Source organism: Argopecten irradians, chromosome 2 (genome assembly GCF_041381155.1).
Source record: "Argopecten irradians isolate NY chromosome 2, Ai_NY, whole genome shotgun sequence".
In the NCBI taxonomy this organism is placed as follows: Eukaryota; Metazoa; Mollusca; class Bivalvia; order Pectinida; family Pectinidae; genus Argopecten; species Argopecten irradians.
Genome location: NC_091135.1, coordinates 39,525,687 through 39,545,178, shown reverse-complemented (window position 1 = coordinate 39,545,178; position 19,492 = coordinate 39,525,687). Strand labels below are relative to the sequence as shown.

The following is a 19,492-nucleotide window of genomic DNA, read 5'->3' as shown; positions in this document are numbered from 1 at the left end:
GGTCCAGGGCAGCGCCCTGGTTAGGGGGTTCAGGGGGGCGAAGTCCCACGAAGGAAAATGGTTTTAGGGAATTGTTTAGCCCCGAAAATGATGTTTGATAATGCTTGGTATTGCTAAACTAGAGTTATTAAAATCAAATGAATAGGTCTGTTATGCGTTAATGTTTTACTCGCTTCTGTTCCATTTGCAAATAGTGTATGAATATCTCATGATAAGTCCTACATATATCTTGAGTGACTCTAAGGGGATTTGAAGATAGATAGACGAAATTTTCTTACGTTACGGAACATTTTCATGTGTAAAAATCGAATTTTACATATATGTGGAAAAAGTGAATGAATATAAAAACAGTGCCTCATATAATAAGGCATAAAAGTCGCACTGATAGAAAAAGACAGTATGCGGAATTTTGTCTTCATAAAGTCTATCTTGACGGGAAGTTCTATTTCTCTAATTTTGGAACAATAATCCCAAATCCAGGTAAGGTGGCCTATTCCTATTTAGATGACTGAATGGAATCTAGTCCTCAAAACCTGCTTATATTATTAGTTTAAAAAAAATCTATTATATAGACTTAAATTGATATTAATTAGACAAAACAAGTCTAATAATATAGGCAGTTTTAGCGGACTATCTAAGTAGAATCTACTCTGTGTCACTAAAATTTGTAGGGTGTCACTTTTCGATATTTCATCTGTCGTCCTTTGACTTTGACTGTGTGTCTTTCGGTTTAAGTTTGAAAAAGCCATTTTGTCGTTAATTGTGTCTCCTTCATATTACCGCACCAAACAACACAAGCATTAATTAAACACCTAGAACCCGTAGGTTTATCGTAATAAACGGATACGACTTCAGGTTTCCATTTCCGGACTTCCAAAACTGCACGGGTATTCAGTATCATTAATTTTAGATAAATAATCTACGGTTAGGTTATTTTTTTCACTTTGATTTTACATTACATTCAAGACTTTGACGGATCGACAATATAGATGTTTTAACTTTACAAGACCATGAATAATTTATACTAGTTAGGATTTTTTATGTGCAAGCCCGGGCTTTTTTTCATAGAGCAAGCTACGCCCCATTTCATCGTTGGTGCTAAATGTTATCTAGGATAAAGGGTTCCCATCTTGTGTGATGTCGTTATGTTTAATGTCCAAAGTCAAATTATAAATCATAATCATCCAATATATTTGACATCGTGACTCTTAATATTTGGAAGATTGAATTTCATCCTGTCATCGACTAATGTCAAGTTTCCGTGCGTCCTTTTGGGGTTAAACTAGGCCTAACATTTCGTAATCCCCGCCATCAGACACATTGGCCGCGAACTCTTCAATCAGTCACGTGACATTGCATGTGATCTTTCAAAATGGCGGCGTTCTGACGACAACACAAGTATTGTCAAACCAAAATTTGTTCTTGATGTTGCATGAAAATCCATCGTAGCAGCACTATTCGACAGCAATGAGCGTTTTTCAAAGCATCAAGGGTACTTTTGCAGCAGGGTAAGATAAATGTCATCAAAACGATAAAGTTTGTTTATGTTTATGCAGTACGTACAGTATTGATCCCGCACCTGATGTCCACAAAAAATTTAATCTTTATTCTTCTACTCAATCACAAAATGATTGAATGATTTAGAAAAAAACCCACAAATATGTATTTCCAGGTTGAAGTCGATAACCTCGCGTGATGTAAAAGAAGAGAAGTTTCAGCATGTGAAATCCGGAGTTTGTTTGGACGCTGGAGCTGATTTATTAAATAGGTATGTACGAATGGTATAAGGTAACACCTTTTCTAAATGATGAAGATTTTATACTGGATATCTAAATCATGTAAGATATCTATATAATGATGGAAACTATGCTTTTAGGCTTCCTAATTTATCATTGCAAAAACCTCAACATTTTCTCTTGAAGTCATGTTACAGGTACAGATAGATGTGTAATTAACAGGAGAGGAGAAAATGTAGTGGCCAGACCGGGATTCGAACCCGGGACCCTCGATCTGAACACTAGCCGAGTGCTCTACCGACTGAGCTACCTGGTCACCGATGATCGACCCAGTCCAATCCCGCTACACTCTTCCCTCCTTTCTCGAAGTCTTCCCCTCGAAGACACACTAAACCCTTCCAAACACCACCACCGTGGGTTATTTAGTTGGGCGCCAATTTTGTAACAGGAGAGGAGAAAATGTAGCGGTCAGACCGGGATTCGAACTCGGGACCCTCCAAACACTAGCCGAGTGCTCTACCGACTGAGCTACCTGGTCGCCGATGATCGACCCAGTCCAATCCCGCTACAGATGTATATTAAATTTGACAATTTCAAGATCACAAAAAGACATAAGTTAAGTACAATTTACCATCGATTAGTCCCACCCTTTTGTGATAATGATGTCCCAAAATGATGAGGTGGGACTAATCAACGGTAAATTGTACTTTACCAACATTGTTTTGGGATCTCCAAAACCCCTGAAAACATCCATAAAAATTAAGAATTGGTGTTGTTATTAATTTTGTATGAAAATGATATAACATGTACATGTATAAGTCTGATTTTTTTCATCAAACATCCTGTTAACATTTCTAGATACCAGAACACATGGAGAGAACTTCATCAGGATGCAGAGGAGAATGCTACTCTGGCTGAGGTAATAAAAATGCTCTGATAAAATACTAGCCAAAATATTTGTGTAGACTGTAGCATTGGTTTGAGAGATCTTTTTCTCTATCAGGTTTTAATAAGTGACCAGTAGTAGGTCATAGGTCCTCAGTTTGACCAACTATATAGAAGAGTTGTTGAAATATACTTTTGGATTTGATCACAGTCACACACTGTAACATTGGCGCAAAGGCAAATTGGAAAGTCATCTACCCCTGGAAACTAGGGAGGCTGAAGTTGGTTCCGAGGTCCGAGTTCCGTTTAAGCTTAACGGACCAGTTCCGAGTTCCGTTTAAGGAGATTTTCTATCATTTTAGATAAAATCATTCAATATGCCTAAGACATATTAGATATGTTGCCTGTTGTCTTTTTTCATGGATTAATATTGGTAAATCCACTATAATTTAGTTTTCAATCAACTTCCATTTCCGAGTTCCGTTTAAGTAAAACGGAACTCGGAACCAGTTCCGCTGGTTCCGAGTTCCGTTTAAGGAATTTTTCTATCCTTCTATACTTTTTCCTTGATTTGTATTGTTATAGTATCTTCAGCTGTTTTAATTTGCGAATATATTTGTTGCTTTACAATTTGTTAATTGCTAACCATTCTCTGGATTAATTCTTCTGTTATTTTGTAATTACAGAGCTTTGTCATAATGATTATAACATGGCGAGATATGTTTGTTGTTATCATTAATCTTGACCTTTATATTTTCACACAGAATGTGGATAGTGAGATTACACAGCTGTTTGTGACCATAGATAGACAGACAGACCTGTTAAGTCAGTTACACACCACCGTGGCAGATCTCCCTGTTATACTCAACAAATTACAGGAACTCACGGATGTACTAGGTAAGTGATCGACCAACAAATTACAGGAACTCACGGATGTACTAGGTAAGTGATCGACCAACAAATTACAGGAACTCACGGATGTACTAGGTAAGTGATCGACCAACAAATTACAGGAACTCACGGATGTACTATGTAAGTCATTGTAGGAACTACTAGGTAAGTGATCGACCAACAAATTACAGGAACTCACGGATGTACTAGGTAAGTGATCGACCAACAAATTACAGGAACTCACGGATGTACTATGTAAGTCATTGACCAACAAATTACAGGAACTCACGGATGTACTAGGTAAGTCATTGACCAACAAATTACAGGAACTCACAGATGTACTAGGTAAGTCATTGACCAACAAATTACAGGAACTCACAGATGTACTAGGTAAGTCATTGACCAATAAATAATATCATTAAAGAATTTATACATGTCATGTTTCTTGCATTGGAATGGAGACTCCTGAAATTTCAAGCGACAGAATCAAAGTCTCTCTGCAGTTTTGAAAAGATAGACCTATGTATGTTTCCTCCAATTTCTAGTTTTCTCCCACTGGTTTGAGAAAATTTACAAAAATTTCAATCTTCACAGTATCACATATATATATTGGATATACATATATTGTATTTCTATTTTTTCAAACTTTTACTCAAAAACTTTAAAGTTTAGATTTAAAATTTTAGCATAACTTTTGTCAGAGATAATTAGTGATGATTTAAATAAATAAATAGTAAATTGATATATATTTATTTTAACATCATAATGATATTTTTACCAATGTGTTACATGATTTGTGTTGGTTTGCTAACAAGAGGCCCAAGGGCCTTAACGGTCATCTGACTATCTTGGCAATAGCTGTATAGGAAAATAATTAGATATGGTGTCATGGTAGCCATCTCCAATCTGGGATCAACCAGAGATATAACAACACTTTGACAAGATCATATCAGTCGCATTTCATGTTTCAAGTTTCAGTTAAATTGCACTGGTAGAACTTGAGAAGAAGTTCAAATGTGTTTTCAAGATGGCATCTGTGGCAGCCATCTTGGATCATCTGTGGCAGCCATCTTGGATTTTGGATCAACATAAAATATAACAACACTTGGTCGGGACCATGTCAGGATCATTTCATGCAGGTTTCAGCTTAATCACACTGCTAGAACTTGAGAAGAAGTTCAAAATTCAAGATTTTGGAATATTTGACTCTCGTAACCTTGAAAGTAGGTCAAGGTTATTCATTTCCAAACTTTGATAGCCCTTTATCTCAGCATGCTATTGACTAAATATGAATACCCTGGACCTTTTGGCTAATAAAAAGGTGTAGTTAAAAGATTTTAGCTTAATTGACCCCTGTGAACCTTGAAAGAAAGTCAAGGTCATTCATTTTTATAACTATGGTAACCCTTCATCCCAGCATGCCACCAGCAAAATATGAGTATCCTGGACTTTTGTGTTAGTTAACAAAAATTGTTCAAAGATTTTAGCCTATTTGACCCCTGGGACCTTCCAAGTAGGTCAAGGTCATTCATTTTCACAACTTTGGTAGCCCTTCATCCCAGCATTTTATAGGCCAAATATGAGTACCCTGGATCTTTCGGTAAGTTAAAAGAAGTCGTTCAAAGATTTTAGCCTATTTGACCCCCGGTAACCTTGACAATATGTCAAGGTCATTAAGTTTCACAACTTTTGTAACTCTTCATCCCAGCATGCTACAGTCCAAATATGAGTACCCTGGACCTTTTGGTTAGTTAAAAGAAGTCGTTCAAAGATTTTAGCCTATTTGACCCCCCGTGACCTTGACAATACGTCAAGGTCATTAGTTTTCACAACTTTTGTAGCCCTTCATCCCAGCATGCTACTGGCTAAATATGAGTACCCTGGACCTTTTGGTTAGTTAGAAGAAGTCGTTCAAAGATTTGAGCCTATTTGACCCCTGTGACCTTGAAAGTAGGTCAAGGTCATTTATTTTCACAACTTTGGTAGCCCTTCATCCCAGCATGCCACAGGCCAAATATGAGTACCCTGGACCTTTCGGTTAGTTAGAAGAAGTCGTTCAAAGATTTTAGCCTATTTGACCCCCGTGACCTTGACAATACGTCAAGGTCATTAATTTTCACAACTTTTGTAGCCCTTCATCCCAGCATGCTACAGGCTAAATATGAGTATCCTGGACCTTTTGGTTAGTTAGAAGAAGTCGTTCAAAGATCTTAGCCTATTTGACCCCTGTGACCTTGAAAGTAGATCAAGGTCATTTATTTTCACAACTGTGGTAGCTCTTTATCCCAGCATGCTACAGGCCAAATATGAGTACCCTGGACCTTTCAGTTAGTTAGAAGAAGTTGTTCAAAGATTTTAGCCTATTTGACCCCTGGTGACCTTGACAGTACGTCAAGGTCACTAATTTTCACAACTTTTGTAGCCCTTCATCCCAGCATGCTACAGGCTAAATATGAGCACCCTGGACCTTTCGGTTAGTTAGAAGAAGTCGTTCAAAGATTTTAGCCTATTTGACCCCTGGTGACCTTGACAGTAGGTCAAGGTCACTAATTTTCACAACTTTTGTAGCCCTTCATCCCAGCATGCTACAGGCCAAATATGAGTACCCTGGACCTTTTGGTTAGTTAGAAGAAGTCGTTCAAAGAATTTAGCCTATTTGACCCATGTGACCTTGAAAGCAGGTCAAGGTCATTTATTTTAACAACTTTGATAGCCCTTCATCCAAGTATGCTACAGGCCAAATATGAGTACTGTGGGCCTTACGGTTATTGAGAAGAAGTTGTTTGAATGAAAAGTTTACGCACGGCGCACGGCGGACGGCGGACGGCGGACGACGACGGACGGTGCATGATGACTATAGGTCATCCTGACCCTTTGGGTCAGATGACCTAAAAATGCTGTTATATGGCATAAATTCCAGTATAAGGGTCGGCAAAATGGAGATCTTCAGTTTGTCAACATTTGACCCATGACAGGTTTGGTTGTCTTTTTAACCTAAGAAAACAGCTGAGTAAAGGTTTACATTACAGCGTCTCTGGAGTACGAGAATGTGGAGGTGGCGTTGGTCCGACTGGAGGACGTGTGTGAGGAACAGGAGCTTGCTCAGGCTAAGATGTACGACGCTCAGAAACTGGCCACTTATACTCACAGAAAGAGTGAAGAGCTCCAGAAAATTAAAGGTAATACTTTACAGGCTTTTCTGGCATAATAGAGTATTGATTAAACCAGAAATGTCTATGAGACGTTATTACCCCTGCTTCAATATGAAATCAGGACAGGATGGGATGGACATCACACTGTAACACAATATAAGCCTTCCTGTTATTTCATGGGGGGGGGGGGGGGGGGGGCCCCCCCCCCCCCCCCCCCCCCCAAAAAAACAAAGAAAATAATTAGCAGGATATTTTTGCCATAGCTTTGATAATATTTGCTATTGTTTTGACAAAACATCATATTGCTTTTTACGTTTATATATATCAGAATTAAAAAAAGGGTTTTGTTCTAATTTAAATTCTATTCTTTTATCTATGTTCTCCTATTTTAGTTGAGTTTGCCAAAGATCATGCCAAAAAGATGGAAGGCTATGAAAAACATCGTCAGACAAAACTAAAGGAAAGACAGGAAGTCTTTGAACAACAATTTAATAATGACCTAGATTACTTCAAATCACACGGTCGTCTAGAAAGTAAGTGGAGATCAAGAGACTTTAATAGTAGCCCTAAAGAGATTCACTCTGGAAGTTGTTAGGTCACCTGACCATAGGTCATGGTGACCTATTGCGATAGCCTTTTGTCTGTCGTCGTCCGTCGTGCGTTGTCCGTTGTGCGTTAACTTTTTGTTGTGAACACAATAACTTGAGTAAATGTGAACCGAGATTGATGAAACTTTGTATGTAGCTTAATATAAACAAGATCTCGGACGATTTCGAGTTTCAGGGTTGCTGGGTCAAGTTCAAGGTCACTGCTACTATTTTTAGAAAATCCCTATCAGCACTCTAGCGGCTTCATTCCTTGAGTGATTTTGATCACACTTCACACATAGACAAAGGATCATAATATCTCGGACAAGTTTGAGTGTGAAGATTGCCAGACTAAGATCAAGGTCACTGTTACTATTTTTAGATAATTTCTTTGTCAGCACTCCATCGTGTGTTAACTTTTTGTTGTGAACACGATAACTTGAGTAAATGTGAACCGAGATTGACGAAACTTTGTATGTAGCTTAATATTAACAAGATCTCGGACGAGTTCGAGTTTCAGGGTTGCTGGGTCAAGTTCAAGGTCACTGCTACTATTTTTAGAAAATCCCTATCAGCACTCTAGCGGCTTCATTCCTTGAGTGATTTTGATCACACTTCACACATAGACAAAGGATCATAATATCTCGGACAAGTTTGAGTGTGAAGATTGCCAGACTAAGATCAAGGTCACTGTTACTATTTTTAGATAATTTCTTTGTCAGCACTCCATCGTGTGTTAACTTTTTGTTGTGAACACGATAACTTGAGTTAATGTGAACCGAGATTGACGAAACTTTGTATGTAGCTTAATATTAACAAGATCTCGGACGAGTTCGAGTTTCAGGGTTGCTGGGTCAAACGAGTTCGAGTTTCAGGGTTGCTGGGTCAAGTTTAAGGTCACTGCTACTATTTTTAGAAAATCCCTATCAGCACTCTAGCGGCTTCATTCCTTGAGTGATTTTGATCACACTTAATACATAGACAAAGGATCATAATATCTCGGACAAGTTTGAGTGTGAAGATTGCCAGACTAAGGTCATGCAAGGTCACTGTTACTATTTTTAGATAATTTCTTTGTCAGCACTCTAGCGGCTTCATTCCTTGAGTTATTTTGATCAAACTGCACACAAATACAAAGGACTGAAAAAGTTTGAGTTTCAAGGTTGCAGGGTCAAGGTCAAGGTCACCGTTTCTATTTTTCAATCATTTTCAGTGCTCTAGCGGCTTCATTCCTTGAGGGATTTTGATCAAACTTCACACAAATTTAAAGGATCATAATATTTTCGACAAGATACAGTTTCAGGATTGCCAGGTCAAAGTCAAGGTCGCTGTTACTATTTTTAGGTCACCTGACCATACGTCATAGTGACCTACTGCAATAGCCTATTGTTCATCGTGCGTTAACTTTACTTTGTGAACATGATGACTTGAGTAAATGTTAACCGAGTTTGATGAAACTTTGTATAAAGCCTTATATCAACAAGATTTCGTACGAGTTCAAAAATTGGAATTATTCGACAGTAACGTACAAGTTATTGCCCTTTGTTCTAATTTTATCATGGTGCTTGTGAACAAGATAACTTTGGTAAATGTGAACTGATTTTGATGAAACTCTGTATGTAGCCTTATATCAACAAGATCTAGGATGAGTTTGAAAAAGGGAATTTTTCGACGGTAACTATATTATAGAGTTCATGTCCTTTGTAATAATGCTATTATTGGACCTTGTGTTCTAAAGATATTGTGCTTTATCAGAATTGTGAATTTTATAACCCTTGACCTCTTTGTTTGCCCCTGGGGAGGAGGCTAAGTTTGCTATAGTTTATATTGAATACTTCTTGGGTATATTTTGTTTATTTTCTACTGGAAATTGTTCAAACTTTTTATTCACATTATAACCACTAGAGGACATTTTGCTATTATGTCATTTTGACCCTGTCTCATCCCCAAAGGCTGAGGGGTGGAGCCCAGTGGGGTCCAAATGGCTTAAATTTTTAGGTCACCTGACCATAGAATGATAAAATTAGAAAGAAAAATAACAACCATATGTCAGTTATGATAAATTGTTCCAGTATGCAAATTCATCCAAGACCTCATTGCATACAGAGTTTCATCAACATCAGTTCATATTTACTTCAGCTTCTGTGTTGAATACAGGAGGGAAAAAATTAACACTCCATGTGTTAAAGTCCCTCATAGCTATTATGTTGGCCCTTAAATGACAAATTACTATTGGATGTCAGGTGACCGTTAAGGCCCATGGGTCTCTTGTTTACAAATAAATTCATCTTCTATAGCTGTTATTTAATCTTTAATATTGAACCATAGCAAGCATACCGTAAGATCTGCCATCTTAGTGCCAACAACCATGTGTTTTGTTGTACGGCCCTAGCTCACCCATACACAGCCATACAGCAGATTGCTGGTTATTTACACAGGTCAAAGTTTTCGTGATTTAAATTAGGGCTGGATCAATATATCGATAAACTGGTATGTATAGGTTTTTTATATATCGATAGGTAAACATGCTGCAGATCGCTGTATCGTTTTAACAACTCAACCCCTCGTTTATGTTATATAAATTGGAAATTCCTGTCCAAAAAATTCTAAAACATCATTCAAGTAAGAGCATTTCAATCAAAAACAGGTGTTAAGCACCTATGTCACCTAGATGCATAAGAAATTAAGAATATCAATTGACAGAGCTTAATTAATACAGACAATAAACCAAATTAGTAGATTTTTGCCAGGTTATACAATGTTTCATCAAAATTGTCTTTTATTGTCACAATATTCAAAACAATGGTCAACTGACTTTGAAAGTATCGCTTATTGTTTCATTGTATTGTCAATATGTATCACAATATCGTTTTAGCCCTTCCAATACCCAACCCTAATTTCAAGGAGGACATTAGACTTAAAATTTTAATTTAATTTTTGTGATTTGGCTTTCAGAAAACATATGATTTTTAAACCATTCTTTAATATTTTGCAGATAAGATTTTTGTAATCATAGAAATGTTCTGTAAATTGTGTAAATAGCATTCCAGTAAAAAATAACCAGCCATCTTGGATTTTGATAGTCAAAGTTTGTTAACACTATTTCTCAGAAAGCACTGAAGGGATCCTTCTCAAATTTCACATGTAGGTTCTCCTAGGGCCCTTATTGTGCATATAAGATTTTGGAACTGATCAGTCAACAAGATGGCCGACAGGCCACCATCTTGGATTTTGATAATTCAAGTTTGTTACTGCTATTTCTCAGAAAGTACTGAAGAGATCTGTCTCAAATTTCATATGCAGGTTCCACTAGGGGTCTAGTTGTGCATATTGCATTTTGGGACTGATTGGTCAACAAGATGGCCAATAGGCCACTATCCTGTATTTTAATAATTGAAGTTTGTTACCACTATTTCTCAGAAAGTAATGAAGCGATCTGTCTCAATGGGACTGTTATCAAATTTCACATGTAGGTTCCCCTAGGACCTTAGTTGTGAATATTGCATTTTCGGACCGATCGGTCAACAAGATTGTTGACAAGTAGCCATCTTGGATTTTTGATAATTGAAGTTTGTTACTGTTGTATATCTCAGAAAGTACTGAAAGGATCTTTCTCAAATTTTATATGTAGTAATATAAAGTAACAGTTTGAAAAGCAGAGAAAAGATCCCTCTTTCCATTGTCAGATGTGGATCATTCTTCGGTGGGTGCCAGGATCCCTCTGGGATCTCTTGTTATAGGCTTAACCTGATTGAATCAATGTTGTTACTCGTGTAAAGATGATTTATTTCAGAATTGATAAATATTACATGTACTCCATTAGTAAGATTTTGACTTGCTGCACTTTTTCTAACAAAGAAATATCCTATTTGGGTATAGCACAGTGCACATGCCTGTCTTGGGATTCAAATATTTTAACTCTAAATTTGGCCAGTAGGCTAGTTTTGCACTACTGACCATCTTGGTTCTCTGCAATAAAAACAAAAATGAAAAAAAAGTATGAAAATTACCTATACGTTTTCCTACCTTACAGGATTATCTACTAGTAGTAATGATAGCAGTAAGAAAACTGACCTAGCTGATATCAGCTGGGAGATGGAGAATACAGGCCTGGACGAATTCCTCGAAACAGACACAGCAGTTCTAGGTAATCATACCTCATACCAACAGGTTTGTTAGGTGTTTTATCACTTTCAGATTTAAAATAAATACATAAATAAAACAAAATAGTAAACATGATTCTGTTATGACCTTTCAATTTCATAAACAATCCAAAATCACCTTGAAAATAATAGTCACTAGATCTAGATCTGTCATCTAGGCAAATTATACTCCATCCCTGCAGTTCCAATATACATGAATACCATCTTCGCTGTATAAGGATTATTGGCTCCAAGTTTCAATGAATTCCTTACATTAGTTTAGGAGGAGTAGCTGTTTAATGGTTGTGTAACAGAGGGGTATAACTTTGACAAAGGTGGAGGTATCTCGTTCCTATACAGATTACACACATCTACACTGTGTAAGTGACAAAGGTGGAGGTATCTCGTTCCTATACAGATTACACACATCTACACTGTGCAAGTGACAAAGGTGGAGGTATCTCGTTCCTATACAGATTACACACATCTACACTGTACAAGTTACAAAGGTGGAGGTATCTCGTTCCTATACAGATTACACACATCTACACTGTATAAGTGACAAAGGTGGAGGTATCTCGTTCCTATACAGATTACACACATCTACACTGTACAAGTGACAAAGGTGGAGGTATCTCGTTCCTATACAGATTACACACATCTACACTGTATAAGTGACAAAGGTGGAGGTATCTCGTTCCTATATAGATTACACACATCTACACGGGCATGATAACAATGCTTGTAGTAAAACTAAAACATAAATTGTACAACCGTTTTAGTTAAGACATTTTTTGAAAATTATTCTACAGATAATTTTGATGTTGAACCTGAAGACGAGATAGAGCAGATATCGGAGGAAGAGGTGGAGGAAGAAGAGAGTGAAGAAGAGGAGAGAATAGATGTGACATTACCTCGGAAGTCTGATTCTATAGAGGAAACAGGGAAAGGGGAGACAACTCCAACTGACAAGGTGGCACCTGAGAGTGAAACAGAAGGAACTAGTGAAAGTAACACAAATATTGACGACTCTGGGGTAAAAACCACTGCACCTGACACGGATAGAAGCGGGGACTAGCATAGGAAGAGAGCTATTTTACTGACATTCCACAAGTGAGAAAGATTTTAAAAAACATTTGGTGCTGTAAGCTAGAATTATTGCCTCAAGTTCTGGATAAAACCATGGTATTTAATTCATTTAAAATCAACACTTGTATATCGAAGACATTGAATGTTTTTTTTTTTTAAATTAAATGTACTGTTTTAGATAGATACCTTTTTGGGGTCAAAGTGATGGAATGGTTCCTAATATTTTACTACTAATAACACTTCACCTCTTTGTTGCACTGTGGTTGGTAAACTCCACTATACATAAAACTCTTTGTCTTTTAGTTGTGCTGTAGTGGAATGGTTTTAAGTTAATGAGATTATCACTGTCTTTTCCTTGAGCCAACAAGTACACTTGCATACATATGGTCCATCAATTCAGAGAGAGATTATTGAACATCCCTGTTAGATACTATATTTTGAAATATGAGATAACGTGTGAGATTGTTTAAATACATATTAGCTATTTTAATGGTCATAAAATAGCAAAGTTGCCAAATTGCCAAAAGTTGAAGAAGAAACAACCTTTAGTGGGACCAAGCCTATGTTAAATATCGGGACCGTTTTTTATGTTGTTTTGTTTGAACATATCAATGTATGCTATGTGTAGATTTATAGTACTGGTCGTTTTTTGTGACATATTCCTTTTATCTGTCCGTCCCAAAACATTATTGGTGGTTTGTTTTGGTGGGGTCTCAAGTTATAATTTACAAAAGATGCAGACTTTCTGATTAATTGGGATACAATGCATAGTAATACCATAAAGATCCAGTAGATAATCATTATTTAAAGAGATTTATATCAAATTTCCAATGAACTACAATTGTTTTGGTATGGTACAGGATTTGTGTTCAAAACTTATATTAATGGTACTCTCTTTTGAAATGCTGAGTAATTAAGGTTACCTCTGGATTGAGAGTTTGTATGAATAGGTACAGACTGTAGGTCAGAGTGTTCAATTATTGTATGACTAGCCTGGCTATTTGTAAGGATGAACTATATAATATATACCTTAAAGGACCCATTGTCTTTATTCAAGCTTTGATGTCACAATTTTTTAACTTCATCAGGGTATGAAAGTAATTTTGTTTGCAAACTGTGTGCAAAAGTTTGCAAACAAAATTTATTTCATAACCCAATGAAGTTAAAGTTAACAAACAGCAACACCAATGGTTATAATTTATTTTCAGACCCCTTGATAGAATAAAATTTGTTTTAACGTACAATTCTGTTGATTTTCCAGTAAATTAGTTTTCCAAATCAATATGCAACGTCGATGCCTCTATTGTGACGTCAAGATTACGTCAGATTTTTGGGCCATTCTCGGATGCAGAAAAAAATCTACCAAGCAGAAAGTCATTTAATATGAAAAAAAAATTGATTAAAAAAACCAGTCTCATCAGGGCTAACTTGTTGCAAAAAAGTATCTGTATACAGGGTATTTTTTTAACAGACCCATTTGCTTTATCTGTCCCTTGGGTGTTCTTTATAGATTGGTTTGAATGTACCGTCATATACAACATTTACATGCTCTTCCAGTTTTGGCATCACATTCCATTTTCTCAAGTATTTAAACATTTATATATTTCACATCTTCTACAACATATCTTTCCATTCCTCTCTGACCACAAATAATATATCAAAGTGTTATGCCAAATTATTGCCAGAAAGTTTGAGGTGTTAGGCAATGTTAACCATTGAATAATGTGTTAGAATTACAAAACATATTTTATTTATATTATAATAAATGATGTCATTGATCAAATTTGTGTTTGTATAATCTTTACTCTGACTACAATGTGTACATATGATTTATATGTTACTCTGGCTACTACGTGTACGTGTGATACATATGTACAGGATAAGTTCATGGGTCGTTAATAAATTTGTGCATCCACGTTACAGCTGATTATATTAAATACAAAGTCCCTTGTTGCAGCAGAAGTGGGTACATATGCACTACAGGATCACACAGATAAGTCATTAACAGATTTATGTCACATCCCCATTTTCTTGTTAGTTGGTAGATTTGCAATGATTTCCAATCGGCGTTGGTGAAGAGCGAGGCACATCCTGCAAATGATGAACTTGATTTTAAAGATCATGTCTCTATTTAAGTATCTGTTTCTGGAGCAGTCTAATACAAGTTCTTCATTAACGAACGCTGAGCGTCCAATCAACTTTTCTTCAATATAGGAGTTTGTTTTGTGTATTACACTCAAGTATAAAGTGTTCACGTGTCTCAAGGGATTTCTTGCAGAGTAGGCAGGTCAAGTCTATAGTGTTTTGGTTGAAAGCCTGTCGGTTTCCCTGTAAGATGTATGTACTGGTCAGGAGGCAGCTGCTTTATGACCATCCTTTCTTTATCTCCTCTGTTCTATGATTGGATGCAGAATGCCTGTCTTGTAATTTTCCATGTTGACATATTTCAAGATATTGGGATACTTTGGCTGTGATACAATAAGCACTTCCCAGTATCTTCTGATGTTTGTATTAACCTTGGAATTCCAGGCAGCATATTAGAATGGGGTATCCAGAAGATAAGCAATACTTAAGGAGATTGTATATAGCTAGTAACTTTAACTATCAAAATCCAAGATGGTGGCCTTGGGGCCATCTTGTAGCCCAACATGTGAAATTTGAGAAAGATCCCTTTAGCACATGTAGGTTCCCTAGTTGTATACATATTGCATTTTGGGTCAGATCGGTTGACAAGATATGGCAGCCAGGCCACCATCTTGGATTTTGATAGGTAAAGTTTGCTACCACTATTTCTCGGAAAGTGCTGAAAGGACTGTTATCAAATGGCCGACAGGCCACCATCTTGAACTTCGATAGTTGAAGTTTGAAAAGCAGAGAAAAGGTCCTCTTTCAATTGTCAGACATAGATCAATCTTTGGTGGGCACCAAAATTCCCCTGGGATCTCTTGTTGAGACATAAAATACTATTTGTCAACAGTGGAGCATCTTTAAGGCCTATTATCGGAGGAGTGGAAACCCAAGTGTAGATTCAAAATGGCCACAGCTGAACCTATATGGGTCAAAACTTAAAAACTTTTCTGGTTTCAATTGGGATATAAGAGTGTTAGGTGTCACTATAGTCATTTATTTGATCTAAGGGACAACTTTAGCCAGAGTTTACCCTTTCTGACGGATGTCATTTTACTAGTTTTTATTGAATGAAGGTGAACCTTGTTACATTTAACTTTTGAAATGATATGACAGTGGTACTAATGATATGAACTAAGCTCTACTGTGTTTTGGTGTGAAGTGAAAAGTTACAAGCTACTTTCATTTTCTATTTCTATTTATCCAATAACAACAGACATTTCCATTAACAAACATATATTTTATTATATTTCAATCTAACATCTTTCTTCATCATTATTTCGTTTATATCATAATTACATAGGTTAATATAAATACATGCATGTACACATCTCTGTACCTCATCTGTACACTGGTAAACAAAAAAACAATACTTAATGATACAGGTGTGAAACAAAATATTACAACTTCAAAAAAGACGTTGATAATGAAACTTACTTGATTTACTCAACTTGCAATACCTTTTCCTCAATGCTGAACATCAATACATAATTTTATCTTGTATGTTAGAAAGAGTTGTCTTTCTTGGGGTATACCTAGCTCATTTGTCCAATTACAAGGGTACTAAAATAGCATCAACAAAGATTCGTATTTCACATCTGTATGACATTTTTAGTGTGATTGCATAGGATACAAGGAAATGTTCTTTTCTCCCCCGTAGTAATGATAGACATCTGTATTGTGACTTTAACCTATATGTGTCAAAATTTAATATACACATAGTGATTTAATGTTGATGTATCATGTATACAGACTTGTACTAAATCATATAGCAGCCATTCATATCCTGTATTTGCATATTACCTATAGGATCTTACATGAATGTTCGTTTCATATGAGATTTTATGAAACAAGTCCAAGAAGTTTTTATTTTTGCGAGCCTTGGCGAGCAAAAACAAGAGGCCCACAGGGCCTGTATCGCTCACCTGGTTTGTAATGTCAAGTCATGTTCTGAATACAGGTTCATTGTTTCTTTTCTGAAGGAATTTGAATATTTACCTCTTATTTCCCTATTGGGCCCCGCCCCTCCTGCCCCCGGGGGGTCAAAGCCAGAATTTATACAAGTTCTGTTCCCCTTCCCCCAAGGATATTTGTGGCCAAATTTGGTTACAATCCATGCAGAACTCTAGGACAATTAAGTAGCGATTTATAGGATTTACCTCTATTTCCCCTATTGGGCCCCGCCCCTCCTGCCCCCAGGGGGTCAGAGCCAAAATTTATACAAGTTCTGTTCCCCTTCCCTCAAGGATGTTTGTGGCCAAATTTGGTTACAATCCATGCAGAACTCTAAGACAAGTAGCGTTTTATATGATTTACCTCTATTTCCCCTATTGGGCCCCGCCCCTCCTGCCCCCAGGGGGTCAGAGCCAAAATTTATACAAGTTCTGTTCCCCTTCCCCCAAGGATGTTTGTGGCCAAATTTGGTTACAATCCATGCAGAACTCTAGGACAAGTAGCGATTTATAGGATTTACCTTTAATTTCCCTATTAGGCCACGCCCCTCCTGCCCCCGGGGGGTCAGAGCCAAAATTTATACAAGTTCTGTTCCCCTTCCCCCAAGGATGTTTGTGGCTAAATTTGGTTACAATCCATGCAGAACTTGATGACTAGTAGCGATTTAAAGGAAATGTTGACGGATGGACGACTGACGGACGATGGACGCCGCGCCATGACATAAGCTCACCGGCCCTTCGGGCCAGGTGAGCTAATAAAAACTTCGAGACAAGTTTCATAAAATCTCATATGAAATGAACATTCATGTAAGATAATTTTTATCACATAGCTCCAAATACCTACAAAACAAAGAATTTCACCTCAAAGTGTATTTCAAATCTCCAGCAAAAGCCGCCATTGTGTCTGTCCGACGTCACAATGAATTTCCAGCCAATGAAAATTGCTTCGGATAATATTACATTAGTGACATTTGCAAAAATATTACACAGGCGAAATCACTGGATATCAGGCGGATTATGTGATAAATAGTTATCTGCTTTTGTGGGTAGGTATTGATTGTGACGTCATATGTTTGGGAGTGACAAGCATTACACTGTTTTTAAAGAAAACTTATATTTTTGCACATATTTAAGACTAATGACATCATAATCAATACCTACCCAAAAGAGCAGATAAATTTATAATACAGTGTATACAAAGACTGGATATGGTTTCTGAATACTGTAAACCAACTGATTCGTGCGTATCGCGGGTGATAGAAAATTGCGAAAATACCCCCGGTAAACATCTGTGATATTGCTTCAAACACAACATAGAATCATAACAGAGTCTATCGCATAATAAAATAGTTGTGAATAAGTTGTTCACCAGAATAATGTGAAATTCAGTGCGGTTACAGTACATTGTAAGGGCTTGGCAAATGTTTGATTTCTGAACTATAAGCTAAATATGTTTCTATGGCCCAAGATAAAATATTAGCCTTGAAGTTCCCAACTACATATGTATATGATTGTTACTAAATACAGTAAAAACTCTTTTACTGACCACCTTGCTATTAACACCACTTATTAGGGGTCCCAAATGGCCAATTTCAACACAATTTGACCTGTGCATAAATACTGCTTGGCTAAAAACACCAATTTCTTTATCAAAAGGCATATATCTTGTACAGTAAAACCTGCCTTGGCAGATCACCTCTCTATAAAGACAGCCTGTTTAATAACAACACTTTCCCAGGGTCAAAATTTCCATGTGTAGAAAGACATTTTTGTCTATGTCCCTTGGATGGTCATTATAGACAGGTTTGACTGGACTATGATTATTGATCATGTTAGTGATTGCCGGTCCAAGTGTGTCAAAGTTTCTGAAGGAACATGTCCAGCTTCAGTAAACCATGAACACAATGCTTATAATTCTGTATCACAGACTGCGAGTTGGAGAGACAATGCCACAGATTACACAGACAGCAAGTTGGAGAGACAATGCCACTCATTACACAGACAGAGAGTTGGAGAGACAATGCCACTCATTACACAGACAGCGAGTTGGAGAGACAATGCCACTCATTACACAGACTGCGAGTTGGAGAGACAATGCCACTCATTACACAGACTGCGAGTTGGAGAGACAATGCCACTCATTACACAGACAGCGAGTTGGAGAGACAATGCCACTCATTACACAGACAGCGAGTTGGAGAGACAATGCCACTCATTACATAGACAGCGAGTTGGAGAGACAATGCCACTCATTACACAGACAGCGAGTTGGAGAGACAATGCCACTCATTACACAGACAGCGAGTTGGAGAGACAATGCCACTCATTACACAGACAGCGAGTTGGAGAGACAATGCCACTCATTACACAGACAGCGAGTTGGAGAGACAATGCCACTCATTACACAGACAGCGAGTTGGAGAGACAATGCCACTCATTACACAGACTGCGAGTTGGAGAGACAATGCCACTCATTACACAGACAGCGAGTTGGAGAGACAATGCCACTCATTACACAGACAGCGAGTTGGAGAGACAATGCCACTCATTACACAGACAGCGAGTTGGAGAGACAATGCCACTCATTACACAGACAGCGAGTTGGAGAGACAATGCCACTCATTACACAGACAGCGAGTTGGAGAGACAATGCCACTCATTACACAGACAGCGAGTTGGAGAGACAATGCCACTCATTACACAGACAGCGAGTTGGAGAGACAATGCCACTCATTACACAGACAGCGAGTTGGAGAGACAATACCACAGATTACACAGACTGCGAGTTGGAGAGACAATGCCACTCATTACACAGACAGCGAGTTGGAGAGACAATGCCATATATTACACAGACAGCGAGTTGGAGAGACAATGCCACAGATTACACAGACAGCGAGTTGGAGAGACAATGCCACATATTACACAGACTGC

At 37.5% G+C, this 19,492-nt stretch overlaps 1 protein-coding gene and 1 non-coding gene across 2 annotated transcripts; one reads left to right on the top strand and one right to left on the bottom strand.

Moving 5' to 3' along the window:
* The first annotated feature begins 1,348 nt into the window (after positions 1 to 1,348).
* Positions 1,349 to 14,265, top strand: LOC138315439 (dysbindin-like). The gene is made up of 8 exons (XM_069256468.1): positions 1,349 to 1,508; positions 1,673 to 1,768; positions 2,595 to 2,655; positions 3,386 to 3,518; positions 6,542 to 6,691; positions 7,057 to 7,197; positions 11,285 to 11,398; positions 12,206 to 14,265. Exons 1-8 carry the CDS (start codon positions 1,468 to 1,470, stop codon positions 12,469 to 12,471), a joined length of 1,002 nt encoding a protein of 333 aa, XP_069112569.1. The 5' UTR covers positions 1,349 to 1,467; the 3' UTR covers positions 12,472 to 14,265.
* Trnat-agu (transfer RNA threonine (anticodon AGU)) lies at positions 1,976 to 2,052 on the bottom strand. Its single transcript is given in 2 exon segments — positions 1,976 to 2,010; positions 2,016 to 2,052. It is a non-coding gene; the product is annotated as a tRNA-Thr (tRNA).
* Positions 14,266 to 19,492: the final 5,227 nt, after the last annotated feature.

What these genes read in the sequence shown, in the direction of transcription:
- LOC138315439 (XM_069256468.1), top strand. Translation starts at nt 1,468, where the DNA reads ATGAGCGTTTTTCAAAGCATCAAGGGTACTTTTGCAGCAGG. An exon ending in GGAACTCACGGATGTACTAG is followed by an intron (nt 3,519 to 6,541) that starts GTAAGTGATCGA and finishes TTTACATTACAG; the next exon opens with CGTCTCTGGAGTACGAGAAT. An exon ending in AACAGACACAGCAGTTCTAG is followed by an intron (nt 11,399 to 12,205) that starts GTAATCATACCT and finishes ATTATTCTACAG; the next exon opens with ATAATTTTGATGTTGAACCT.